Here is a 27,979-nt window from a genome sequence, read left to right on the forward strand (position 1 = left end):
CCCCCCTTCCCGCGCCACGTGACTCCCCGGCCGGTCTCGCGAGGTTTTGGCGGCGGCGCCCGGAGCGAGCGGGGGCTGCGGAGGCCGGAGCCGGGCCTGGGCCCTGCCGGGAGCGGAGCCGCCGGGGGGAGCAGCCCGAGGAGCCCGCAGGCCGGTGAGGGAGGGCGGCGCCAGGCGCGGGGTGGGCGGGGCCCCCGCTCGCTGCGGCCTAGAGCCCCGGGGCCCGAGCAGGCCGCCGAGCCCGGCCTAGAGCGTCTGAGCCCCGGGGGGGGGGGGCGTGAGCGGCCCTGACCCCGGCCGGGCAAGGGGAGAGTCGGGGTGATTGGTCCTGTCTGCACAGTGACCTCTGACCCCGGCCTCTTGAGCTGCCCTCTGACCCGATCCTCCTCTCCTGACCTCTGACCCCAGCCCCCCACCTCTGTGTGCACTCACTGACGTGCGACCTAGCTCTACCCTGACCGCTGACCTCTGACCCCAGCCCACCCTGATTTGTGTGCGCTCACTGACATGCGACCTGGGACTTCACCCTACCCTTACATGCACTCTCCGACCTGTGTCCTCCCGTCCTGACCGAGACCGCGACCACAGTATCCCCACGCTTGCATGCACTCGCTGACCTGTGACCTCTGACCCTAGCCCTCCCACCTTGACCTGAAACCTCTGACCCCCACGTACACATGCTGTCTTGTGATCTGTTGCTTCTGACCTAGGCAATTCAGATTTTAATTCCAGCAAGCCCTGACTTTGAGCTCTGACCCCAGCCTTCCCCCACGCGTTGCCCTTGGCCTTTGACTTGAAAAGATTCAGATGAGTGGGTCCTCTGACCTGTATTATCTGATCCCAGATCTGGGGGGGGCTGGGCTTACTGTTGTGGCAAGGGATTCATATTTCTGGCTTGGGGAATCCCTAATGCTTGCTCTCCAAGTACGTGGAGGGAGACGAGTTTCAGAAGTTGGACTTGAGCACCTGGTAATTCTGTTCTTGGGAAGCTGCTTTCCGGGCGGAGCTGGGAAGACCCACTTCCTCACCCAATGGTCCTCTAGCTCCCATCAGGTTACAGGACATTTGAGGCTGTAATTTGGAATATGGCCTGTTCAGGATTCCCTGAGATCCATAGTTTTAGTCCTTGCCTGGGAGATTTTAAAGTGGTGGCTTTCCCTTCCATGTGCACATCCGGCCTTGGAATTTTAGGGCAGGCAAGTAAGATGATTCCTGGCTTTCTTTGGTCCACCTCCTTCCTGTGGCAGGAAATGTGAAACCTCTGCTGTTTGTGCTGGGGTCCGTCTGCCATCGCTAGAAAATGTCAAGCGAGGGGTTCTTGGTGCTACTGTGGTCAATCTGCAGGAGGGTCTTGTGTGTGCGTTCAAGTATATTTTGGGTTGTTCTAACTCTCTTTCTCTAATTGCGTATTCTGGGTTGCGTAGTGAAATAATTTTAATGGAACCATTTAATCCCTTTCCTCATAAATTCTGTAGAATATCTGTCGGGGAAATACAGTCAAATAAAAGAACCTAAATTAAAATTCCCGTAATTTAAAGTTGTCTGCAATCTTGCCCCATCTCCCACCTATATATCCCTTTTTCTTCCAGTTCATCTGACTCTTTCTATCCATCTTCATATCATTTTTCTCCTTTCCGTTTTCTGATCTACTACAGCCATACCCGAACACTCCTCATAACTGGCGTGCTGTCCATTTCTTGTGTAGTTATTTTCTGCCTCCTTTAAAAAACCAACCAACCTGGTGGTTTCAACTGGCTGTAGTGCTGTTCTTCGCTTCCTGCCTTAAAGTGTTATGTGGCTCTGCTGTGTGGTTCCAGCTGCTGTGTTGCACATCTCACATTACTCTATTTCACCGGCAAGTGAAGTGATTCATGTATATAGCTCGTATATTGGTATGTGAAGTATTTGGGGCTCTTTTAAACATGTGACACGGTATGTTTGACTACATGTTTTCATCGCTGTCACCCTCAATTTTCCTCCACCATTCCCTGCTGCGATCCTTCTTACATCCTGTCTTAATGTAGGCCCTGATCTGAAAGCTTTGCCTTGTGGGCTTGGGCCTACGTGCATGGAGCAACTTGCAGAATCAGAACATGGACTGTAATCCCTTCAGAGCAATAGAGTGCTCAGCATGATGGGGTTGGGTTGGGGTTGCTGAATGCAACTGTACTGCAAATAATATACTAATATATGAAGTAGCTAGTAAAATTGCTGGCTTTCCTGTAAGGAAGTCTGATTGTTTTTCCCTTACAAAACACTGTGGCTAACTTGTCAAAAATTTGCCAGAGCAGTGCAAATGTTACACGACTTAGTTATCAATAAACATCTACATGTGCCGTAACTACTGAATAAAGGTTATAACTTCTGTTACCTGAAACAGGCTCATGTCCCCCAGTGTCATTTAATTACATTGAAAAATTCCCTTGCTTTGCCAAATGTATTTGGCACCCTGGGAGAGCTGGATAATCTAGACTGTACTAGGGTTCCCTCCCCACTCTGAACTCTAGGATACAGATGTGGGGACCAGCATGAAAGACCCCTTAAAATTATTTCTACCAGCTTAGAGTAAAACTTCCCCAAGGCACAAACTCTTTGCCTTTGGAGGGTACGCTGCCACACCAAGTGATTTAACCAAGAATCAGGGAAAGGACCACTTGGAGTGCCTATTCCCCCAAAATATCCCCCCAAGCCCTTACACCCCCTTTCCTGGGGAGGCTTGAGAATAATATCCTAACCAATTGGTTACAAAGTGATCACAGACCCAAACCCCTAGGTCTTCGGACAATAGAGAAATCAGTCAGGCTCTTAAAAGAAACAGAACTTTATTAGAAAGAAAAAAGGTAAAAGAAGCACCTCTGTAAAATTAGAAGGGAAGCTAATCTCACAGGGCAATCAGATTTAAAACACAGAGGATTTCCTTCTGGGCAAAACTTCAAAGTTACAAAAAGAAAACCAAGAATACACCTTCCTCTCAGCACAGAGAAATTCACAAGTCAAAACAAAAGTAAATTAGTGCATTTCCTTGCTAGTACTTACTAATTCTAATGGAGTTGGATTCCTTACTGTCTTGATCTCTCTCCAGCAAGCACACAGAACAGGCTGTACTGTATTTAGAAATCAGGAAAAGTTCTGAATGACAGTAGTGCTTCATATTGATCTTGCAGTGTTATGTTGAGTCAATATGAAATTCTCAGTTCATTAGAAGCTTGTTCCAAAACCTGCTTGAAGTCAGCTATGCCCATTGACTGCGGTGAGTTTGGATCAGGTCCTGCAAAGACTTTGTCCATGCTTCGCTTTTCAGCATGTGATTTCAGTGGGACCACGGAGTAGTAGTACTCGCATGCGAAAAGCGAAACATGCGTGTAAGTCTTTGCAGAATCGCTTGTATAACCACTTCGGCCCTGATCCTGTGGTGAGTCCTGAGTGGGTGATTCCCTGTGTCCTCATGAAACCCCACTGGCTTCGGGAGCGGGAGAGGGGTGTCTGTCTGTCTCTAAGGTACTTATGTGGCTCCCATCACCCTATATTTTGGCACCTCACACCCCCCCAGGAGACAGGGAACTATCATTATCTCATTTTACAGCTGAGGACCTGAAGCAACATTAACAAGTATACACAGGTAGGCTGAGGCAGAGGCTATAGTGGTAGTCATGTTGTCATGTGCAACCAGAAGAACTGCAGAGTCTAAAATCAGGGATTTATGAGCAGTAATTTCAAACTGTAGCAGGACTTGCACAGTTGCCAGTTTTGCATTTGGTGTCACTCCTTTGCAACCCAGCTAGCATCTAACCAGCGTCGTTGCCAAGAGTCAACTGTCCACCGTCTAGCCCGGTGAGAGAATTAAATGCTATGTGATCGAGTCTTTCGTACTCCACGGCACTTCAGAGCCTTTACATTAAAATGGAAATAGATGGAAAAAATGCAACATTTTGTTTTAAAAAAGAAAAGGCAAACTGCAGCTTCTGCCAAATTGCACCATGGATGGGTCCTTTTGTGTATATCATATTAATAATTATGGTTTGCTTGTGCTCCCCTGTCCGGCTCCATCTATTGTCTCTTGTCTTATACTTAAATTGTCAGCTCTTCGGGGCAGGAACTGTCTTTTTGTTCTGGGTTTGTACATCGCCTAGCATAATGGGGTCTTGGTCTGTGACAGGTCTTGCCTAGATGTTGTTATAATACACCTAATAGCAATTAAAATGTACAGCATCTGGCACGGGGTGGCCAACCTGAGCGTGAGAAGGAGCCAGAATTTACATTGCCAAAGATCCACAGTAATATGCCAGCAGCCCCCCATCAGCTCCCCTGCCCCCAGCGCCTCCCGCCCACCAGCAGCCCCACCGATCAGCACCTCCCCCTCCCTCCCTGCACCTCCCGATCAGCTGTTTCATGGAATGCAGGAGGCTCTGGAGGGGAGGAGCGAGGGCATGGCAGGCTCAGGGGAGGGGGCGGGAAGGGGTGGAGTGGGGGCAGGGCTTGTGGCAGAGCCAGGGGTTGAGCAGTGAGCACCCCCCCGGCACCTTGGAAAGTTGGCACCTGTAGCTGCAGCCCCAGCGTCGGCGTCGGTGCCTAGACAAAGAGCCGCATTTTAACTTCTGAAGAGCCGCATGTGACTTTGGAGCCACAGGTTGGCCACCCCTGATCTGGCACAATGGCATCCTGCTAGGGACTCCTGGGAGTTACTGTAATACATATAATAGTTACTCAGTGAATTTTAATTCACTCTCTTGGCTCAGTTGATACAATAAGTGTCTATAGCATTTGGCAGATGCTTCCTTTTGATCACGTTTCAGCTACTATGAGGCACAGGACTTAGATCTGATGAATAAAGAGGGGATGTTTCTGGACATACAGACCCTGTGTTTCTCTCTAGCTGCCCAAGGTTGCTCTGTGCCTCAGTTTCCCATCTGTAAAAGGGGGATGATGATATTTCCCTTCCTCTTTGGGGTGTTGGGAAGACAAGTCCATTGATATTTGTAAGGGGCTTGGATACTCCAGTGTGAGTGTTTATAAAACCTCCATCAGCTGGTAGATCTTGAGTAAATCACTTTAACCTGAATATGCCTTAGTTTGCCCATTTATAAAACAGGACTAATAGGTGCCTTGCAGAGGTCTGAGATTTTTGGATGGAAGGTGCAGAAGGAAGGGTGAAGTCCATTTAGATCCCTTCTTTGAGAGCATTCCCTGTTCTCGTAGGTATTTCTCAGGAGGAAATTCCATCCCCTTCGAACCCAGGAGCCCCGCGAAGATGTCGGATAGTGAAGACAGCAACTTCTCCGAGGATGAGAGTGAGCGGAGCAGCGAGGCGGAGGAGGTAGAGAACGAGGTGAGGCTGACAGAGAGATGTGGTCACTGCCTAAAGTAATGTGTTTTGCGGGGGGGGGGGGGGAAGGGGTTGGCGTTTATACCCACTTGAAATGTAGCATGTCCAAATGTTACTCTAGTCTGTCATTTAAAAAACAAAACACTAAAAACCTAAGAAGCAGGGTAGGGACTGAATGGCTCAGGGGACTGGAACTTGGCCAGGACACTGCACCAGGAGTCAGGACACCTGGGTTTTATTCCTAGCTATGTTGTGTGACTTGAGGCAAGTCATTGCCGCTCTGTGCCTCAGTTTCCCCCTACGTGAAAGGAGGAAAATGATACTTCTCTACCCTTTTTTTTAAAGCACTTTGAGATCCACAGGTGAAGCGCTCTCCAGGAGCCACAGCTCACCAGTTCCAATCTAACCCTTTTTGGTAACAGAAGTAAATTGCCATCTGGGGTCTGGCCAGTGGCCTGTGTGAAGTGAGTTTGAGGCATGTCAGTCCAGTAGAACAGGTGCCCATGTCGCAAATCACCTACCCAATTGTCCTTCTCATGGCCGTTCTCGGCAGAGTGGCCACAGACTGAATAGACTCCGGCGACTGAACTCTGCTCTGGGGGTGCCAACTCCACAGCTGGGGGAGGCAGATTGCAAGGGTCAGGTCGGAGGCACGGCTCACCCTTACTGTCACCTCCACTTCCTCACGGGCCCTGCCTGCTGGTTCTCATGAGGAAAGCTCTAAAGAGGGGATGGATCCTGTTCCTGGGAGATCCAGCCAGCGAGCCCAAGGCTGGCATGGGCTCTGTAACTGGTCAGCTTCCCTCTGCGACACCCAGGCAGAGGAGGAGCATGCCAGCGTTGCAGGCAGCGAGAAGGAGGAGGTTGAAGAGGAGGAAGAGGAGGAGGAAGAAGACTACGATGAGGAGGAAGAGGAGGACGATGATGATCGGCCGCCAAAGAAGCCCAGACATGGAGGGTTCATCTTGGATGAAGCCGGTAAGGAACTTCAAGGGCTCTGTGTGTGTGTGTGTGTGTGTGTGTGTGTGTGTGTTACACTGAGGCCCCCAGGGATGCTGGTGGTGGGGCAGCTGCCCCTGGTGCAGTGTGATCGGTAGGAATAGAGGGAGCTGGGAGTCAGGACTTCTGTGGTCTATTCCTGGCTCCAGAAGGGGAGTTGGGTCTCGACATTAGAGCAGGGGAATGGAGGATCAGGACTCCTTATTCCCAGCCCTTCCGTTCAATTGCGGTATGACCTTGGGATCAAATCACTTGCCTCGGTTTCATCTGCTTTAAAATGGGCATAAAATACTTTCCTATCCCCTAGGAAAGCGTGTCAGGTGGTGATTGGTTAGGAGGCTCTCTGTGTGCAAAGTGCTCAGATACCCTGGTGTGAGTGGGGCTAGCGAAGGACTAAGCGAGTCTTAATTAAGAGCAGCTGTATAGATACCTTCCCCATATCTTCCGTGAGGCCCCTTGGGAGTCAGAGAAGATCCAGACCTGTCAGCCGAATGCTGTTCCCCAGGGCATGGTTGCTGTTGACTGGATCTCTTGTTTGCCTGTGCATAGCCCACAGGGATTCCCCCAAGGCTGAGGGCTTCAGGAATTTTGGTCCGATTTCTCTTTGCCTTCCCATTCGTCGGGCCAGCGATCACAGAGCGGCTTCAGTTTCTTTCAGGCAGCTTCTGGGCCATCCCTTCCCATGCGGCATCTCTGGCCAGCTGGTTCCTGGAGCCCACTTAATTGAACAAGTCTCCCCTGCTCTCCCTTTCCTGCAGATGTGGACGATGAATATGAAGACGAGGACCAGTGGGAGGACGGCGCCGAGGACATTCTGGAAAAAGGTACAGCTGTGCCCTCCCGTATGCCACTCCTTGGGAGGATCAGCTGGGGGTTCGGCGCAACCCCGGGGCATTTCCCTCCTTTTCAGCTAGCTCCGGAGCAATATCGCTCTGACCTGGGCGAAATAAGGGTCTGCTCTTTAGCCTTCCTGGTGCGAGGCAGGATGGGGTGTTAACAGGACTCTCCAGTATAGACATTCCAGGTGTGATGTTCCTCGGTTCCCCGGCTGAGCATTTCTTTGCAGCCACTCCTGCATGGATTTAGCAGCCAGAATCTCTCCATTTACTAGTTGAGGGTAATGCTTATGTTTCCCATGGGGAGCGGTGAGTGGCTGCCATTTAGCCAGGGACCTGCCCCCCCCCAGCTGGATTGCAAGCTCTGTGGGATGAGAATGACCTGACCCTGGTGCAGGGAGCTTTGGGGATGGGGTGTCGCAGAACATCCTGTCCATGTCTCCCAACCCCAGTGTCATGCGGAGAGTTCTGACATTGCTTTGCTCCTTATCGTTTCACTCCTATGCATGCTCTTCCCCATCAGCCAACGGTGGAGAACATAATTTTACTCCTTTTGGTTTTCCTTTTGCTGAGGAAGAGCTGCGGGGCCCGTACAAAGGGAGGCAGGAATGCTGACACACAGAGCCCTGTAAACCACTCGCTGCAGCTGGCGGGAGAGGAGCCTTCAAATTCCATCGCAGCTGGGAAGCTCCAGCTTTTTATCTGTCACTTAAAGGCTGCCCTGCTGTCTGGCTCCTGACATATCCCCTCCCCATCAGAGGGGAAATCTTTCCTATCTGCTGCCTTTCCAAAAGGCAGGGTGGTCTAGTGGTTATGGAGTCAGCTAGCCCTAACTCTGGGAGGGGTGTACGCAGAGGAGCTGGGAGCAGGACTTCTGGGTTCTATTCTGTCCGATGAGGCTGCCAACAAGGAGAAAAGCTACAAGAGGGACGACTGAGGCGGGTGCCCGTCCCCTGGGGATTAGAGTGAGGCCCTTAGTCCCATTTCACCAAACAAGGGTGGCCCGATAGTGACTCCCTATCTCTTCTGCCCCAGTCTGGATTCAAAGAGGCACCCCAGGGTGGGGGTCCCACCCAGGGCAGATATGCCGTGCTCTGGCTGGTCCCTTGTTTGGTGGTGGTATTGATTGCGGGTTGTTTGCCTACCTAGTGAGCTGAATGCTCCTGTTGATTTGCCCGCGTCAGGCCAGCAAGCAGGGCCGCACGTCACCAGGGGCACTCAGGTCACGGGGCACAGGTCGGGGTCAGTGGTACCTCCTGGGGATCCTGGCTGCAAAATGCTGAGGCAGCCGCTCTGAAGCCGTCACAGCTGTGAGGTTTGACTTGTTGCTGGGGGGGGTCAGGGCCAACAATTCATTCCACAGATGTCAGAGTTGGAACGGGACCATGCCTAATGGAGAGAGAATCTGGACCGGGCCTCAGGAGACATGGGTTATATTCCTGGCTCCACCACTGGCCTGATGGGTGTCCTTGGGCTAATTGCTTACCCGCTCTGAGCCTCGGTTTTCCCATCAGTAAAATGAGGGTAACCAAACTGACCTGCTTTGAGATCTGACGAAAAGGACTACACGAGAGTTAGGGATTGTCGAGAGTTAGCACCTCCTGAATAACCCAGGCCGTGAGACATTGAAATTCTTTGCCGTAGCAGCCTGCCCACCTTGCTAGCGCTCTCACCGTCTTCCCCTTGTGTTTGTGTGGTTGTTTTTTTATTTACGTGCATTTCATTCGCACCTGCTTGGTTTGTGCCACATCTTAATTTTGTTCCTTCCGGTTTTCTGTTCCCCACTCACCCTGTGGTTGATTTTGATGCTATTATTTGGCTCATACTGTCTGCCCTCCACCACCTCTACCTCCCGAGCAGAAGAAATTGAAGGTAAGCCCGTTTTTCATTCCAGCCCCTGCCTCTTCACAGCCCTCCCCCCCACCCCCACCCCGCCCCTTCCTGGTGCTGCCTTGTCTTTTCCGCTTCCTTTCAGCCGGGTGGGCCCCAGGAGCGATGCTGGAGAAAGTATCCGACCCTTGGTTCAGTTACTGTTCTGGCTGGTGCAGCAATAGAGCAGGCTGGGGCTGGTGGTGGGGGAGGAGGGGCTAATCGGAGAGGGGCAGTGGGTTTGCCGTCTCCTGTAGTGGTCACAGAAGCTGCCTCATGTAGGCTCTGTCGCCCCATAGTGGCCTGGCTCTAGCTGTGGCTTGACTCTGCAGCAGAGGAAGGGGTGCTGCTGAGGTCGGTGCAGTGTGGGGAAACCGAGTCAAGCCCAGCGTGTTCGCAGTGAGGATCCCGGGATCCCTCTTCCGAACGCGAGTGCCCCGTTCACTGCCTTGCTCGTGTTCCAGCCACGAGGGAACCGTCGGCGGAGTTGGCTGTTGCGTGCAGCTGAATTTTGCTTCCCACCATCCCTTCCCTTCCCTGGCCTCACCTTTGGGCGGTCGGCCACGTTGCGGACCGTTTCCAGGTCTCTCCCCTTCCCCGGTGGTGCTGGGTGTGGGGGCTATTTAACCTCTGCGTCTCTTGCAGCCTCCAACATTGATAATGTGGTTCTGGACGAGGATCGCTCTGGGGCCCGGAGGCTGCAGAACCTGTGGAGGTGATGTTATCCTGTGCTCGGGGTGGGGGGAAACCTGGCAGCTGGAGAGCGGGATGAGGTTGTGACCTGTGCCGTGCACATGTTGGTGTCCAGTGTAAACGCATGGTGGGGAATAGGACCTGGGACCGTCACTTCCCAGCACATGGGTCTCTCTGGTGGAGTTGGAAAAGAATCTCCACTAGGGGTGCCCTAAAGAACCCGAAGTAGGTCTGAGAGTGCCGAGCAGAGGGCAGCAGTGCCTGCGCCATATGCTCTGGTAACCCGGGGGCTTTACCCACTCTGCTGGGGGAGATCTGGCTATATCCTAGGGCAGCCACAGCTCAACCAACGGCCATGATCCCAGAGCATCTGTGTTGCTCCCTGGCGACTCCTTGCTCTGCGAACTTGGTTGGGGAAAGGAGCCCGAGTCGCTCCCCTTGTCTCTGCGCCGCCCATGGTGCTGTGACCTGCGTCGGTTCAATCCGATCCCTCATGCCTTCTCCTTCGCTGTCTTTCCTCAGGGACCAGCGCGAGGAGGAGCTGGGTGAATATTACATGAAGAAATACGCCAAGTCCTCCGTGGGAGAAACGTGAGTGCACAGCCCCCAGGGCAGACTGTGTGTGTGTGTGTGTGTGTATGCGCGCGCGCGCGCGCGCAGGGGGGGATCATCTCTCCCTTACGCCCTCCCCCAAGATCCTCCAAACTAGGTGTGCCCACACTCCTCCAGTCACTCCAGCCCTCAGGGTCACCTGGCTCCTGCTCCTTCCCCATGGGTCTCTGATTCCTTCTTCCTATCCCCATGGGAAAGGTAGGCCTTTAATTCCCTGATCTCCACAGTGAAGTTGTGCCTGGAAGCCAGGTTTTTCCCCCACCCCAGTCCTTGCGGCCTGGAAAGGGACCGAACAGCAGGAGCAGATAGAGGCTGTCAGTGCCGCATGGATCCCTGGGAAACAGCAGGACCCTCTCCATTTCCTTCAGGGCCTCGGGGTGTTTAGAGATGAGCCCCGCAAAGGTCTCTTCCTGATTCCCCTGGTGTTTAACAGACCCAGTTAGTGCTTTGGCTGGTCTGACTCTGCGGGAAGGGGTGGTCTCCTGAATGTAGCCAAGTACTGGCTGGTTCTAGAGCGTCTTTTCTCCTAGCTTGGTTCTGAACAGGAACAGATAATTCCCCTCCTCCCTGGTGCGTGCATGGAGTGGCCGGCTGCCCTGGCCTCTCGGAATTGCTGCTGTCACAACTCGCAGCTCGTGCTGTCGTTGCTGGGCCTGACATTTCTCTCCATCTCTCCTTCCGTTTCCCTTGCAGGGTGTACGGCGGCTCTGATGAGCTTTCGGATGACATCACACAGCAGCAGTTACTGCCCGGTGTCAAGTAAGGCCCTTCTGCTTGGGAGAACGTGCACCTGGTGGAGGGGGGATGGAAGGTCATCCAAGACCAGGGCGCATGAAGGGTAGAGCAGGGAACGGGCTGTGACATCAGGCCAGGAGTGGTGGGCGAGAGGACACGGAGGAGAGGGACCTGACAGAGTGGGAGGCATGGGTGGTATCACCCTGGAGTGCCTCACATCCGTGAGTGCCTACCTGAGGGCAGACACCGCAAACTGGTGGTGTGTTCTGTAATCACCAAGCCGGTGACAAATGTGAACTGGACACTATCCCAGTCTTACCATGGAATCACAGACAGTTCCCTTGGACTCTCTAGGCTATCTTGTGACACAGACAAACTGGGCATTGTGATAAAATGGTTTCTTACACCAAAAACCACATCACATTTAGGTTGCTTCCAGTCCCAAGAGACCAGTCACTTACCCCAGATCAACTGGTTCTCCAGATCTTACACCAAAGACAAGGCGGCAGCCAAGTCTATAGTGAACTAACTAAAGGCTTATTAGCTAAGAAAAGGAAATGAGTTACTGAGAGGTTAAAGCAGGTAAAATATATGCCCAGGTGAGTCAGTTTGTAATTCCAAATGGTGGCAGTGATGTAATAAACTGCCAGTTTCCCAAAAGTCTTTTCAGGGTACCTAGATTGTCTCTGGGGATCTCTGCTTTGCATCTGGTGCACTTCCCTGTAAGAGTCCAAGAGTCCAGAGATCCAGGATTTTTCCTTGAATCCGCACACCTAGCTTCTTCTCACACAAAACAAGCTGACAGTGTCACTACCCACGTGGGCTTTTCCTTTGCTGATGGAGAGTGAGGAATGCATTTTGAGTCTTCGATTTCTGATCATCACCCACAATGAACACTTGCTTTGAAATTAGCACTTTTCTGTTAGTTCTTCACTTGCATTCCATTTAGTTAGAGTGGTACACGCAGTGTACATATTTGCTGCTATATGATAATGGGATACAGATAAGTGAAAATGCAAGTAATATCCCATTAGTTTTCATGAAGTTTAAACACCAACTCTCATACATTTAACTCTCATACATTTAACAATCACTTTGATCTATACTAGTGAATTGGCCTGGGGCTCTGGCAGGAGTTGGCACCTGGTCTGCCAACATAACAAAGGTTATTTTGCTAACAGCCTTTTATTTTATTTTTCTTCCACTCAGGGATCCCAACCTCTGGACCGTGAAGTGTAAGGTACGTTCCAGCCAGGGGAGGATGCTATTGAAACACCTCTAAACCCTGAATCACGAGCTCCAGCTGCACCATGTCTGGGTTTTAATTAGCCGTGAACGCCGCCTCCTCTCTGAGTTGGGGCGTCTCTCTGGCTAGAGACGTCTCTCACTGCGGCCTCTCTTCTCCTCTCTCCCCAGATCGGAGAGGAACGTGCCACAGCCATAGCCCTGATGAGGAAATTCATCGCCTACCAGTTCACAGACACAGTAAGGATGGAGGGCAGGAGTCCCCTTGGCCCCAAACTCAATTCAGCTTTGTGGGGTGGCTTAGCGCTGTTGACCACAGAGCTTGTTGGGAGTGGGTCATGTGGTTCCTGACTTGATCTGGGCTTCCTGCTGTTGATCTGTTGAAGCGGGGATTGGCTAGGCTGGAGCGTGCCTGAGGCCAGCCCCCGTATCTCACGGAACTTCCCTCCCTGCCCACCCGCAGCCCCTGCAGATCAAGTCTGTGGTGGCCCCCGAGCATGTGAAAGGCTACATCTATGTCGAGGCCTACAAGCAGACCCACGTGAAGCAGGCCATTGAGGGCGTGGGCAACCTGCGGATGGGCTACTGGAACCAGCAGATGGTGCCCATCAAGGAGATGACAGATGTGCTGAAGGTGGTGAAGGAGGTGACCAACCTGAAGCCCAAGTCCTGGGTCCGGCTCAAGAGAGGCATTTACAAGGACGACATTGCTCAGGTACGGGCCAGGGGCGCTGGCTGGCCCAGAGCAGAGGGTTGGGGCTCGGGAAGCTGGCGTTCAAGTGTACCTTTAATTTAAGGCTCTGATCTGGGGCAGGCAGTCGTCGGAGTCCGGGAGCGTCGTCTTCAGTGAAGCGGGAGCTGGGTGTTGGGAATCCTTGGCCTTGCTATGGGTGGGAGCAGGGGCTAGAGATTGCAATAGGGGTGGGTTCAATTTCTGCTCTGTCCCCAGCTAGCATGACATTGGACACCAGAGGAGCCCACACTGTCTTCCTGTCCTGCTTCTGCGAGTGAGATTGGCCGTGTCTGGCGTCTCCGTGACGCTACCCTCCTCCTCTCTTGAGCTCATGTCGTCTTCCCTTCCAGGTGGATTACGTTGAGCCGAGTCAGAACCAGATCTCTCTGAAGATGATCCCGCGGATCGATTTTGACCGGATCAAAGCTCGAATGAGCCTGGTATGTTGACTGGCAGATTCGCTGAGCTTGGCTCTGCTGTGTGCACTGCGAGGGAAGAGTTTGTCCCCATTTACGCTTCAAGGCTGCTAATGCCCTTGTGCCCCAGCTCTGGCAATTCCAGTTCGGTGGGCTTCAAGTGGTGGTGTGTTGGCATGTCTGTATCCCCATAATTTCCTGGCTGATGACGGGGATGCATTTCTCCACTTTAAAGCGCTTACTCGGGTGCACCTCGCTGTGCAGCCCTGCCCTAGGAGGGGTGGGTTCCTCCTGCTCGCAGCCCATGATCAACAGGGCCTTTCTGTTATCCCCCCAAGAGAGGCGGATGAATGCCTTTCCAGAGGGTCTGTCGATGGCATTCAGTACCCCACCCATACAGTCTGGTGGGGATTCCTGACCCCCCAGACCTGGTGGTGACTTCCCCCTCCCCTGCTTGAATTGCAGAAGGACTGGTTCGCCAAGCGGAAGAAGTTCAAGAGGCCCCCCCAGCGGCTGTTTGATGCTGAAAAGATCCGGTAAGTGACTGCCTTCTTGCCGGGGATGATCCAGGGTGGGCGGTGTGCCCTCAATGCGAGGATGCAACATCTGTGCCCGCCGTGGCACTTAGATAGGTTTATAGTGAAATCTAATATAAGTGTATGTAATGAAGAATGGAGTTTTCAAGTAGTAGTAAGGAGAAGAACTGGAAACCAATGGTTACAAAAAAAAATAAAATCATAACATGTCTCCTGGAGCTCAGACTAAATGAAGACAACTCTCTCGTGGTTTTTTACAATGTTGCTCTCCTAAAATCCCTGCTGGGCTTTTCAGTCTGGCTAGCTGTGACTCTTCTTTCCTGACACACACGCTGTCAGTTCACCTCCTACGTGAAGGATTCAGTGGACTCCCAAGATATCCCAGATCAATCCTTTGTCTTTACTCATAAAGAGGACCCCCAATCCCCCTAGTTTTTCTTCCTGTAGATTCTGCAATCTCTCAATTTGCACCTGGCCCGGTCTGCAAATAGGCATGCAACACCCGATACACACATGACCAGACAGGGAGATAGGCATCTGTTACCTCCTTCCTGAAAAGAACATATCCAAGGTAGTCACCTTCTGGTGACCTGCCTTAACTGCAAGATCTTAAGAGCACAACATTCGGTATCGATACATAGCTCCTTAAATATTATCCGTACATATATTTTGCAGTGATTATGACAACCAGTGGGCAACTGGCTCTTGGTAGATCCCTCACATGCCACCCTTTGGGGAACTATTCTGCAGATACCTGACTCAAGGGATCTCTGTAAAACCCTCTGCACTGCCTGTGTCCTCTGCCAGTTGGCACTGCAGGGTCCCTGGGTCACAGGTGGATAGAGATGGTGATGATTTGCAATCCAGACAGCTATTGGTGGGAGACCTAACCCTGGAGTTCTGAAATCCTGGGCCAGCAGAGGTAGAGCCACCATTCCCTGCAGCTCTTCTGTCCCATTATGAAACAGCTTGTCCCTCTTCTGAGAAAGCTGCTGCTCTTGGTGCCTGACCCTCTAATGCTCTCCCCCGCTCTAGGTCCTTGGGGGGAGATGTTGCTTCCGACGGTGATTTCCTCATCTTTGAAGGCAATCGTTACAGTCGCAAGGGCTTCCTCTTCAAGAGCTTTGCCATGTCGGCCGTGGTGAGTATCTGTGGCTCTGTGCCAAGAGGTTCTTGTCAAGGTGGGGCTCTGAGCCGGAGCAGGAACCAGATCTGCCAAGGCGTAGGTTAGAGAGTCAGAAAATGTGGTTTTTGGGGTCTCCCCCCACTTCAGAAAACTTAATTTTTTTTTTGGCAAAAATCAAAAAAGTTCTGGTCTGGAAATGTTGCTGTGGTGCTTCATGGGAGTTGTAGTTTGGTGCCTCCTGCGCCTATTTTCCACCATGAGCAGGCCTCCTTGGTTAGACTACATCTCCCATGAGGCACCATGCCCTCCCCTCTTGGAGGCACACCATGGGAGTCCAGTGCCTCTGTGCATCATGGGAGATGTAGTCCAGCTGGAGAGCCTGGTCCATAGAAGAGACTCAGGAGGTGAGTTACCTGAATTACATCTCCCACAACGCACCGCGGCTGCACTTCCGAATTGAAATATTTTGATTTTGGACACTTGATTTTTGATGGAAAAATTGAAACTTCCCATGGAACACAGGTGCATCTCACAGAAACCTCTGTTTAGTCGGAAACCCAATTTTCTGTTTATAACCCTGCCAAAACCCAAAGCCAGTTCTGATGGAAAATTTTCAACGTGCCTATTGTGAACTCTGTGGGGTCCCCCTTTGGGCACGTGATGGGGTGGGTGTGGGATCTCCATTTGGACATCTGAGTGGGGGGACAAGTTGCTGAAATCCCCATCTGCGTGTTGCGGGGATTGTATGTGTATTTGGAGACGGGGGTGGCGGACAGCAAGATCCCCATGTGGGCGTGTCATTTGCATGCCAGACTCCCCTATGGGGATTGAGATGAACCCACCCCTGGAGCAAAGCCCCGCTCTCATCTCCTGTTGTTGCTCGGCAAGGCAGGGAGCCTGACTCCTGGCAGTGGGGAATCTCAGGTTGGAGGGAAGCTCTACAGGCTCCATTTGGGTTTCCATCTCCCCTTCCCCTCCCTGAAATCTCTCCGCCTTTGTCCCCCGGCTGCCAGATCACGGAGGGGGTGAAGCCCACCCTGTCTGAGCTGGAGAAGTTTGAGGACCAGCCGGAAGGCATCGATCTGGAGGTGGTTACCGAAAGCACAGGTACGTGGTGATGACTCATGCGCAGTGGGGAGTCTATCTAGCCTACGTGGATCGGTGGGAGGGTTGGTCTCCGCCTATGTGTCTTGCCCCTGAATATGCAGGGGGCTGTGCTGTCGGCATGTGCGGGGCTGCTGCTGCCTGGGAGCGGCGCCCTCCCTGCGAGTCACGGTGCTCTCCGTTGGGCAGGGAAGGAACGGGAACACAACTTCCAACCTGGCGACAACGTGGAGGTGTGCGAGGGGGAGCTGATCAACCTGCAGGGCAAGATCCTGAGCGTGGACGGCAACAAAATCACCATCATGCCCAAGCACGAGGATCTCAAGGTATGGGATGGGTGGCGCCGGTCTGGGCTTGCATCCAGGCCCTTTGGCTGCTAAGGAGACCAAGTGCAGGCTTGGCAGTGGGGGTGTGAGACTCCTGGCTGTACCTATAGGGGGCAGCAGGCCTCTTGGACCTGTGTGTTCCTGGATGCTTTGCCTGTGGTCCCCGGCATCTCCGGGATTAGCCTGGGAATATGAAACTATAGAGCTGTGAACCCTGCAATAGGCAGTGCCCACCTGCATCCTGCTATCACCCCTGTCCTGTCCGTCTCCTGCGTCCCGCTCTGACCCCGTTCCTCCTCTGCCCAGGACATGCTGGAGTTCCCAGCTCAGGAGCTGCGTAAGTACTTCAAGATGGGAGACCACGTCAAGGTGATCGCTGGGCGCTTCGAGGGCGACACGGGACTGATCGTGCGGGTAGAGGAGAACTTCGTCATCCTCTTCTCGGACCTCACCATGCACGAGGTGAGCGGGGTGGCGGTGGAGCTCTGGGCGCTCCCCTCTGACCGTCCCCTTCCCGGAGCCGCTCGCTCACTCACTTCCCCTCTTCCAGCTCAAGGTGCTGCCTCGGGACTTGCAGCTCTGCTCAGAGACGGCCTCCGGTGTGGACGTGGGTGGGCAGCACGAGTGGGGCGAGCTGGTCCAGCTGGATCCCCAGACCGTCGGGGTTATTGTCCGCCTGGAGCGGGAGACCTTCCAGGTGGGTGTGCGCTGCTCTCCCAGCGTTGGGCATCTCACTGGAGTGCTAACAAGGCAGCTCGGAACCTTTGCGTGGGAAGCTGCTGGCTTCTCTCTAGGTAGGTTCTGCAGCAGAAGAAACCTAGCGTTTGCCCTGGATCAGACCGAAGGTCTGGGCTGTCTGGCATCGTACCTCTGTTGGGGGCCGATGCCCGATCCCTCCCAGCGGCGTGCACCCCGCCAGCTGAGCAGCTGGGAAGGAAAATCGCTTTCTGATCCCTTCAGCGTTTGGCTTCTCGCCTGCGCGTGATGTTCAGTGAAAGGATTAATGGGATCGAAATGATCCAGCCACAACCGCTGCCTGGCTCGAGGCCGGGATTCCCCATTCTGCCTGAAGGGGGGTTCCCGCTTCTCCCTCCTTGGTCTGACCTGACTGCTCTGCTTCCAGGCCTGACGAGGAGGGCTGCTGAGTTTTTTCCCAATGTCGTTTGCAATCCTAACTGCCTGGGTTCTTTTCTCTGTGCTACCCAGGAGGTCAAACTACATGATCAGTGGTCCCATCTGGCCTTATTTACCAAGGGCTCTAGTCCCTCTGGGCTGGTGGGTTGTTTTGAGGTCTTGGGCAGAAGCCCCCCCCATAGAACTCCTGTCTCCTGGCAGTGTCTCTAAGCCAGTCTCATAGATTCAGAGACTGTAAGGCCAGAAGGGACCATTGTGATCCTGTGGTCTGACCTGCTGCATGTCGCAGGCCAGAGAACCTCGCCCGCCCACAGCTGTAGAATGCCTGTAACTTCTGGCTGAGTTTTTTATTGATGGCCTCAAGTCTTGATTTAAACACTTCAGGTTCCAGAGAACTCACCATTTACTCCAGTTCAAACCAGCAAGTGACCCAGGCCCCACGCCGCAGAGGAAGGTGAAAAGCCCCCTGGGTCTCTGCCAGTCTGACTTGAGGGAAAATTTCCTTCCTGCCCCCAGCTACAGTGATCCCTCTCTCTTCTCTTCCCTCCCCATCCCCATCCCCCGTGCAGGTCCTGAACATGTACGGCAAAGTGGTGACGGTCAGGCATCAGGCTGTGACGCGGAAGAAGGACAATCGCTTTGCTGTGGCCCTGGACTCGGAGCAGAACAATATCCACGTCAAGGACATCGTTAAAGTCATTGATGGGCCACACTCGGTAAGGAGGGGGCGGGGGGGAAGGGGCTTCCTGATAGGCAGGCCATGGGCCTGTGTGTGGAAGGGGGTGAAGAGCGTAAGATCTCGTCCGCACTCTCCATGCTCCAGTGAGTGGAGGCCAGTGCTCCGCTGGGAGATCATGCCATCTCTGATGGCGCTCTTTCAACTGGAGCTGGGCTAGATTGGAATTTAAAGGGGAGAGATCACTTTGTGGGGAGAGAACCGGCAACTCGCTCAGGGTTCTGTCTTCCCTTGGAATCACTGCTGACTTCTGTGTGGGGCTCGCCATGAGCCCTCAGGGGGGTGGCATGCAGCTGGAAGCATTCTTTCTCTAAATAGACTTCCTGACCATGTGGGGCCCTTAAAGACCCAATGGCAATTTTCACAAGAGTCAGCATGTTTGTGCCCAGAGTTGTGGCCATGTTTCAACTCTGTTAATTTCCCTCATACCCCTTGGATCCCCTTGCAACCGGGTACAGTTTTGTTCTTCGCTTTCTGTCCTAATCTCTTGCTGGGCAGCTTTGAACAGCTGCTGCATTGGATTCCAGATGTGGCTGCATTGCAGTGGTGGGTGAGGTGCTCCCTCCTCAGGTTGCACCAGTGCCGAGGTGCAGGCTCCAGGGACTGGGAGCTTCAGCTGTCTTCTGACTCTGTGACATGCCCTGCCCTGGGAAGCTGTGAATTTGGCCTCCCCGTCTTCCGGCTGGGCTCTGGATGCAGCCCCAGCGTGCCTGGGTTAGAGGGGTTCCCCGGAATAACTCTCCTCCCTGCTTCTCCTTCCCCAGGGTCGCGAGGGGGAGATCAGACACCTCTTCCGTGGCTTTGGATTCCTGCACTGCAAGAAGCTGGTGGAGAACGGGGGCATGTTTGTGTGTAAGACTCGCCACTTGGTGCTGGCTGGGGGCTCGAAGGTAAGGAGTCTAGGGAGACGCCCGGGGCCTCACCCTAGCTAGTATGACTTGCCTGAAGCAGACCATGGGTTGTCCAGTCTTGTGTCCTGCCTCCCTGTTGTACTATGAACCCGTCTGTCCCAGATCTGCTTCTCCATTCCCATGAGGCTGGGTCAGGCTGCCTAGTCCCTTTCAGCAGCTTTGGGGTGGTTCAAGGAAGACACCCCCCAGTGTGGTTGCATTGGGAGGGGTGGATTTCTTCCAGACCCCCCAGCTGGCAAACATTCCATGCCCTGAAATGTGAATCAGCAGCCCCAGGCACCTTACGGAGACAGTGTTGTCTGGTGGCTAGAGTATGGCCCTGGGAAGCAGGACTCCTGGGTTCCCCTGCTCATGTGTGACCCTGTGAGTCTTTCCCCCGGTAGACTGGGGGTGAGGTAAGGAAGGGGGTAGGGGTGAGTTTGGGAAGTGCTTTGAGATCTTTGGCTAGAGAAGGGAAAAGAAAGCTGCAGGCTGGTTTGTCTTACGGGCTGTGTCCTCCGCAGCTGATGGGGTGGGGCGGAGCCAGAGCCTCCTTTGGGTGGGGTAGAGAATGTGTCCACACTTCCCTTCCCAGGGCATGGATCTACTCCCTCCTCATTGGTTCTGGGGGAACATAGTGCCCCCTTGTGTCACCCTGGCTCCTCCTTGGTTCGTCACCAGGTTTCATCTCGGGGCCCCAGAGAGACTTTCCCTCCCCCACTCCCAGCTTTGCATGGGGGAGATGAACCCAGAGATTCCTTCCTTCCTCTGGGAGCCCCAGCGCTGCAGGAGGATTCCCCTTCCTGCTTTCACGCGCTTTCCCTCTTGCAGCCCCGGGACGTCACCAACTTCACCGTCGGTGGCTTTGCCCCCATGAGTCCTCGGATCAGCAGCCCCATGCACCCCAGCGCAGCAGGTGGGTGTCCTGTGAGGCTGGGCCTTGTTTCGGGGATTTCTGTAGGCTCTGGCTCACCCCGGTGTTTATAGCACCCCTGGCTGGCCCTGTGTGGGGGTCAGTGCAGCACTACAGTGACTTACGGTCCTGTATGGTGGGGGCAACCTGTAACACTGGGATGACGTGAGGCTGCAGCCCTGGGGCACCATCCCGCTCTGATCTCTGCCCCCCTCCACAGGTCAGCGAGGTGGCTTTGGCGGGGGCGGGATGAGCCGAGGCCGTGGACGCAGGGACAACGACCTGATAGGGCAGACGGTGCGGATCTCCCAGGGACCCTACAAAGGTAATGGGCCAGTTGCCGGACGGGGCCGGTCCTCTGCCTTTTGTAGCAGGGCAAGAAGGGGCTGGGAGGTATCTGGCAGGTCTGTTCCGTTAGAATGTGGGGGGGACTGTCGAGTGGTGAGGAATTCCCAGGGGCAGCATGTCTAGTGGTTGGGGCCAGGTGGTGAGGGGAAGCTCCTGGGTTCTGTTCCTGGCTGTGGGAGGATGGTGGGGTCTAGTGGTTAGAGCAGGGAGTCAGGACTTGCGGGTTTTGCTGCCATGCCTGAGAGGGAGCTTAGTCTCTGTAGTTAGTGGACAGCCCGTCTGTCCCTGCCATGCAGGAGAGTCCCTAAGGTGAGCTCCAAAGTTCAAACCCAGCCTGTGGCTGTCCTCTCCCTGTATCTGTTGAGTGAGGACCGAGTAGACCTGAGCTCCTAGCAGGTCTGACCACAGAGCAAGGGAGCTCTGGATTCCAGCTGGTGCTCTGGCCACGTGTGCTTGGCTCGTGGCCCGTTTTCCAGGCGGCCCTTGGTGATGCTCAGGCTGTGCGCCCCCTGCTGTATACACTTGGGACCTCGAGGAACTGCATCAGGCGCAGAGAGCTGAGGCCTCGTCTCTTTCAGGCTACATCGGCGTGGTGAAGGATGCCACGGAGTCCACGGCCCGCGTGGAACTCCATTCCACCTGCCAAACCATCTCAGTGGATCGCCAGCGCCTCACGACAGTGTAAGTGCAGCGGGCGGGGGAGATGGGGCTCGTTCTGGGGGGAGCCAAGGCTGGGGGGTCCACCGCCAGCAAGCTGCTATCCTGGGCTGCTGGGATCGGCTCTGGCCCAGGTAGGTGCTCCAATGACTGCACTCCGGTGTTTGTACAGCGCCTGGCGCACTGGGGGCCTGGTCTGTGACTGGGGTGCCTAGAAGCCTAGTAAGAACATAAGAATGGTTGTACTGGGTCAGACCAATGGTCATTCTGGCCACTGGGAAGACAGGATACTGCGCTAAAGCCAGATGCTTCAGAGGGAAAGACCAGACCACGGCAAAAATCGAGGGATCCATCCCTTGTTGTCCAGGCCCAGCTTAGGGACATCCAAAACATGGGGTTGCGTCCCTGAGCATCTTGGCTAATAGCCATTCACGGACCTGTCCTCCATGAACTTCTCTCATTCTTTTTTGAACCCAGTTATACTTTTGGCCTTCACAACATCCCCTGGCAACGAGTCCGGGTCTGGGTCCTGGTCCGTGACTCTCACTCCTGGGTGCTGCTGTAATGCCTCACTTGCGGTCAGCTGAGTCCCACAGTTGGGAACTGTGCGATAGGCTTGTCTTATGTGGGGCCTGGATCGGGGCAGATCAAGCCCAGAATGGAGGCTGGCTGCCCAGTTCCATGGTTGAAGCAAGTGCCGATCAGGCTGGGGGCAGAGGAGATCCCCGCATTTCCTCCGGTTGGAAGGGGAGCAGGGGAAAATTCCCTTTCCGCAGAAGGGGAACTGGGATGGCTCCTGGGCTATGGAGCTGCTAACCTCTAGGACCCTGGCTAAACCAGCCCGGCTGGGTAGTGACCGGCAACTTGGTGCCCCGGTGGGAAACTGGGCATAGTTCAGTGCCCAGTGGCTCAGCACAATCTGCACCCGCCCTTGTTGGCCGCTTCAGTGTTCAGGGGAAAGCTGAGGCCCCGCTAGTGGCGGGCAGAGCAAGCAAGTGTACAGCAACTCCTCTCTCGCCGGCAGGGGTTCGAGGAGACCTGGTGGCATGACTTCCGCCTACGGCCGCACCCCCATGTACGGCTCACAGACTCCCATGTACGGCTCCGGCTCCCGCACCCCCATGTACGGGTCGCAGACTCCACTGCACGACGGTGAGTGAGCTGAGCCTGCTACTGCGGGGGCTGGGGGAATTGGGCTCCGGGTAGGAGGATTATGGTAGGGGGCTCCCTGGGAACTGGGGGGAGTGAACTGTTCAGCCCTGCAGTCGACCCACTCTGTCCTGTGCCCGCGCTCCCTGCCCCACCTGATGGAGCTGGGTAATGGGGGAGCCGATGGACCTGCGCGTCTTCCCCCAGATCCCAGCCGGGGGTGGGATGGAAGAAGGGTGACGTAGGGCCTGGCCCCTCCCCATCTCTGCTGCCCGGGCACGGTGCTAACCAGGCGTGCGCTGGGCTCTTTCAGGCAGCAGGACCCCGCACTACGGCTCCCAGACGCCGCTGCACGACGGGAGCCGGACGCCTGCGCAGAGCGGGGCTTGGGACCCCAACAACCCCAATACGCCCTCCAGGTTCGTGTCTCGCGCGCTAGTCTGGGGAGGAGGGGAGCTCTGACATGGTCAGCCACTAGGGGGCAGAATGATGGGGGCTATGGGAGAGGGGGCTGGGCTGGGGGACTCAAAGGGAACTCTGCATGTGAGCGTGGCACCCTCTGCTGGAGAGTGGAGAACTGACGGGGGCGGTTACGTCAGTGTGCTCCGAAGGGGCGGTGGTGGGTGGGCTGCAGACATCTGTCTCCCACATGCCGCGCGAATGATGCATTCTCCTCCCCAGGGCGGATGAGGAGTTTGAATACGGCTTCGATGACGAGCCCACGCCCTCTCCGCAAGGCTACGGGGGGACCCCCAACCCCCAGACTCCCGGCTACCCCGACCCTTCGTCTCCGCAGGTCAATCCGCCATACAATCCGCAGACGCCAGGGACCCCAGCCATGTGAGTGCGCGTGCCCATGGAGGGGGAATGGGGGAAGAGTCTCTTGCTAGGTTGGGGTGTATTTCTTTGCGCCCAGCATTAGAGCAGAGCGGGGCAGTTACCGATATGGGCCTTGCGTTGCTTTCTAGCCACATGGCGGCCATTCCTCCCGCCCCGGCGGTGCACCCTGCTGCCTGACCCCAACAAGAGGCAGTGCTGCCACCCAGCGTCTTGCAGTGACCCTGCTCTCTCTCTCCAGGTGCGCCTATCCAGAAAGGAGATCTGCTAGCTTCCAGGGATCCGATCATGTTTCTGTGCTCCTTCTGCTGCTGGAGCAGATCTCTGATCCCCGTGTCTATGGCTCCATGGACTGATCTCTGAGGGCAGGAGGACACACACTGGAGCCCCGCTGGGGTCCGACTTCTGTTCCTACCCCCCTCCTCACTGCCTGTTTCTTCTCATTGCAGGTACAACACTGATCAGTTTTCTCCGTACGCAGTTCCATCTCCTCAGGGCTCCTATCAGCCAAGCCCCAGCCCTCAGAGTTACCACCAGGTGGCGCCGAGCCCCGTGGGCTACCAGAACACCCACTCGCCAGCCAGTTACCACCCGACCCCGTCGCCCATGGCGTATCAGGTACCGTCCAAGCGCCTTGCTGGGTAAAATGCCAGGCCAAGCCGCAAATTGCAGGTGGCGTAGCCAGATCCAGGGTGCGACGTGGCCCTGTTCCAACAGGAATTCCTGCTGTGGCCGTGAGAGGCTAATGTCAGAGAGCAGAGACCTCTAACTCTGTGCTGCTTCTTCCCCACAGGCCAGCCCCAGTCCCAGCCCAGTGGGCTACAGCCCCATGACGCCAGGGGCTCCTTCTCCAGGGGGTTACAACCCGCACACCCCCGGCTCCGGCATTGAGCAGAACTCCAGCGACTGGGTCACCACCGACATCCAGGTCAAAATTCGAGACACCTATGTGGACAGCCAGGTGGTGGGGCAGACGGGAGTCATCCGCAGTGTGACGGTGCGTAGCAGAGAGCGCGCTGCTTCGGTGTCAATGGGCCGGGGAGCAACCAGATGAGGCATAAGGGAGGGTCTGATGGGTGCAATTACTAAGGAAGGGGATGAAATAATTAAGGCTGAAATTAATCACACTCTGGCTAGGCACCCAGGAAAGCATCCTGACCGTGAAAATTAGTGTGCTATGGGCAGAGGGCAACCCCTGGGGCCTCTTTAATTAAGACTAGGAAAAGCCCTGGAGAATATTGCTGTAGAGAACAACCCTGCCTTGAGCGGCGGGTTAGAAGCAAGTATTCAGGCCGGCGTTGCTTCTGAATTCTCCGTCTGATCTAATTCAGGGTATTTGTAACTTGCAGGTCTGGATTGAGCAGGTGTTGGGAAGTGGGGGTGTGTGGGGACAGTCAGACTGAACTACTGCCTGCATGCACGGCTGTATTGGGTCTGGTGTCTCGTATGTTTATCCCTCCCCCTTGCATACATAAGGTAGATAAAAACGGCCATGCTGAGTCAGACCAAAGGTCCATCTAGCCCAGTATCCTGTCTTCCGACAGTGGCCAACGCCAGGCGCCCCAGGGGGAATGAACAGGACAGGCAATCAAGTGATCCATCCTCCCAGCTTCTGGCAAATAGAAGCTAGGGACGTGAACAGGTTTGAATATTGCAGGATAGTGCATGGGAGGCAGAGAACAGAGTGGGGGATATAAAGACTAGTGGTGCCAACACGTGGTGCGGTGAATAACCAAACGCGTCCAGTTGCAAGGCCAGTAAGGGGGGGGGGAAGTTAAGGGAGGAGGATGAGGAGTTGTAAGAACGCACTTGGTCAGCAGCAAGCACGCACGATAAGGCCATTCAGACACCACAAATTGCAAAGAAGGCTCTTGTATGCACCTTTCTGCGCCACACCTTTGTGCAGGTAACAGCAGTGTTGATGTGCGGGCTGCCTGGGCACTACTTGGGTGGCTACCCCGTGCTGAATATTGTGCTGATGTGCGTACACAGCTGTTTGTTTACTTGCGTGAGCTAGATCAAAGCCCACCCATGCTGCAATCAGACCTTTGCTTGCAGTGTGGAGGTACCCTAAGTGGCTATTGAGGGGGGACAGAGTTTCTTGGGATCAGCTGGAATCTTCCTGGAATTCCAGAGGGTTCGCATCCCGGGGTGGGAATTCTCGGCTTTGCGTTTGAGCTCAGGCGTGCTCTACAAATGGGTCTGAAAGAGCACGTGGTCTCTGAATGGCTTAGTGTCTGCTCCTGACTGGGCTGTCTTCTCCCGTCAGGGCGGAATGTGCTCAGTCTACCTGAAGGACAGCGAGAAGGTGGTCAGCATTTCGAGTGAGCACCTAGAGCCCGTCATACCGACCAAAAACAATAAGGTATGTTAATGCCAACCTGTCTGTCTGGCACTTCTGATCAAATGGTATCTCTGGCCTCTCCAGTGGTTGGATTACACGGTCCTACGTAGAACCTGATTCTGTATGTCTGTGTTGTGTCTTGATTAAGAGTAACTTGTTCCTGGTTGGTGTGGTACTGCCTATGGGCCAGCTGAGGGGGCCCATTGAGCTAGGTGCGGTACAAACAGAGTAGGCAGTCACCCTGGCCCTGGATTGTTAGGAGTACAAGGGGAGGGAATTGTCCCTCAGTTAGTAGTAATATGTCCCACGAAAATAGTCTCCATTCAAGCAGTTATAACAGACATCCCTCACTCTTACCTGATGCTTTCCATCAGCAGACCTCAAAAGGCTTTACAAAGGAGGTCAGAGAAGTCATGCCTGTTTTCCCGATGGGGAAACTGAGGCACAGGAGGTGCAGGGGAGAATGAATTTCCCAAAGTCACCCGGGAGGTATTATTCTGTCTGTACAGGGCCGGGCACAATGGGATTGTGGTCCATGACTGCAGCTCCTAGGTGCTCCTGCAATATAATCATCTATGGAGAAGTTTTTAGACTGTGAGCTCAATGGAGCTGGGACCGTGCTGTCTTCTGGGAACGCATGGCATGCCATGGGCACCAGCAGAAAGAAAGAAAATAGTTTCTTTGCCAGCTATACTTGTATGGGACCCCCATTGTGACTAATAGGGAGTTAAAGATCTAACGTGCACTCAGAACAGCCAGGTTTAATAGATGTGATGGTCAAACTTTGTTCTGATGCAGCTGGTCTTTCCAAACTGCAGAGATCATGAATATTAATGTTCTGGTGCCCAGACTGAGTGCCCATTGTGCCAGGCGCTGCCCAGACAGGAGTAAGAGACCAGCCCTGTCCTGAAGAGCTTCCAGTCTAAATAGACAAGTCATGGAAATGGAGACTGCTTGCTTTCTCTGAGACCACCTTGATGTCTGTTCTTAGGTTGTCCTCCAAACCTGAGCTCACCCGACCGCTTCACGTATCTCCACCAGCCTTTAGCTAAACAGGATTGTATTGAGCAATCCATGTGGTGGGGTGGGTTGTTCATATGCCTAGAGAGGAAGGATGGTCCAGTGGTTAGGGGGCTAGTCTGGGATTTTGGAGAGCTGGGTTCAGTTTTCACTTGGGCAAGTCACTTTAACTCTGTGACAGGTTTCAGAGTAGCAGCCGTGTTAGTCTGTATTCGCAAAAAGAAAAGGAGTACTTGTGGCACCTTAGAGACTAACAAATTCATTAGAGCATAAGCTTTCGTGAGCTACAGCTCACTTCGGATCGGATGCATCCGATGAAGTGAGCTGTAGCTCACGAAAGCTTATGCTCTAATAAATTTGTTAGTCTCTAAGGTGCCACAAGTACTCCTTTTCTTTTAACTCTGTGGGCCTCAGTTTTCCCCATCTGTACTATGGGGATAATAATAATACCTAGCTTTCTTTTAGAATTTTCCATCTCTGGATCCTAAAGTGCTGCCCTATGTCCCAGGGGGTTGGAAAGATAAATACACTTAAGGACAGCCAGATAAGGATCATAGATAGGAACTTATTGACCTTGTGCTCAAGCCTTGCCCCTTTTACCCCACGGCAGACACAATCAATTCTGACTTCCAGCATCAAATCTAGCAGAAGCATAATCCCCTTGCCCCTCAAGCTCCTGTGCTTGCTTTCTGCAGGTGAAGGTAATCCTGGGGGAGGACCGGGAGGCAACAGGCGTCCTCTTGAGCATTGACGGAGAGGATGGCATCGTCCGCATGGACTTGGAGGAGCAGCTCAAGATCCTCAACTTGCGATTCCTGGGCAAGCTGCTGGAGCCGTAGGGCTGGGGCCTTTTTAGCAGTCGACCAGAGACTGGTTCAACATGTCCTTGTACAGAATTCCGGGGTGGGGGGGTTGCTGCTTTTTTTTTTCTTTTTTCTTTTTCCCCAGAACAACTGGTGGTTATTTTTGGAGTTTGTTTTTATTTGTAATGCTGCAGTTCTGTCTCATGAGTAAATTGGGACTGGAGTAGGAAAAACAGTGTGTGGTTGCGCGTGGGGAGGGCAGGGGTAGAGGCTGGGGTTGGTCCCGTAGCACTAAACATGCTTCATCTCCTTCCTCTTGAAAAGGGAAACCACTTGCTGTACCTGCGTTTCAATAAAATCCATCTGTCCCATGCCCCCCGCATGTGCTTGGTCTGTATCACCGGATGCAATAGGCTGCCTGGATCCTAGGCTACACTCATAGGAACCACTCAGATGCAGCCTGCCACATGGAATGGATGATGATGGAACAGCTTGATCTTGTTTGAGCTTTTCTTTTTTTCCCTTTGCCTCCTATTATCCTATGAAATAAAGGGAAATCTAAAACGTCCAAAGAGACCAGGAGGAAGGAACACAA

The 27,979-nt window shown here is 54.0% G+C and overlaps 1 protein-coding gene across 2 annotated transcripts; it reads left to right on the forward strand.

Moving 5' to 3' along the window:
- Positions 1-27,757, forward strand: SUPT5H (SPT5 homolog, DSIF elongation factor subunit). 2 transcript variants are annotated; one of them, XM_038381872.2, is made up of 30 exons: positions 1-154; positions 5,197-5,326; positions 6,142-6,301; positions 7,081-7,146; positions 9,019-9,030; positions 9,673-9,742; positions 10,243-10,311; positions 11,026-11,091; positions 12,277-12,307; positions 12,484-12,552; positions 12,776-13,027; positions 13,396-13,485; positions 13,927-13,997; positions 15,033-15,138; positions 16,137-16,230; positions 16,417-16,553; positions 16,860-17,015; positions 17,104-17,250; positions 18,257-18,403; positions 19,188-19,313; positions 20,145-20,229; positions 20,447-20,551; positions 21,153-21,255; positions 22,256-22,383; positions 22,694-22,799; positions 23,062-23,220; positions 23,667-23,835; positions 24,011-24,214; positions 25,487-25,582; positions 27,277-27,757. In XM_038381872.2, the coding sequence occupies exons 2-30, from the start codon at positions 5,249-5,251 to the stop codon at positions 27,418-27,420; spliced, it is 3,246 nt and encodes a 1,081-aa protein (XP_038237800.1). In that variant the 5' UTR covers positions 1-154; positions 5,197-5,248; the 3' UTR covers positions 27,421-27,757. The 2 variants fall into 2 exon arrangements, with proteins under 2 accessions (XP_038237800.1, XP_038237801.1); XM_038381873.2 differs by lacking the exon at positions 9,019-9,030.
- Positions 27,758-27,979: the final 222 nt, after the last annotated feature.

Source organism: Dermochelys coriacea, chromosome 23, assembly GCF_009764565.3.
Source record: "Dermochelys coriacea isolate rDerCor1 chromosome 23, rDerCor1.pri.v4, whole genome shotgun sequence".
In the NCBI taxonomy this organism is placed as follows: Eukaryota; Metazoa; Chordata; order Testudines; family Dermochelyidae; genus Dermochelys; species Dermochelys coriacea.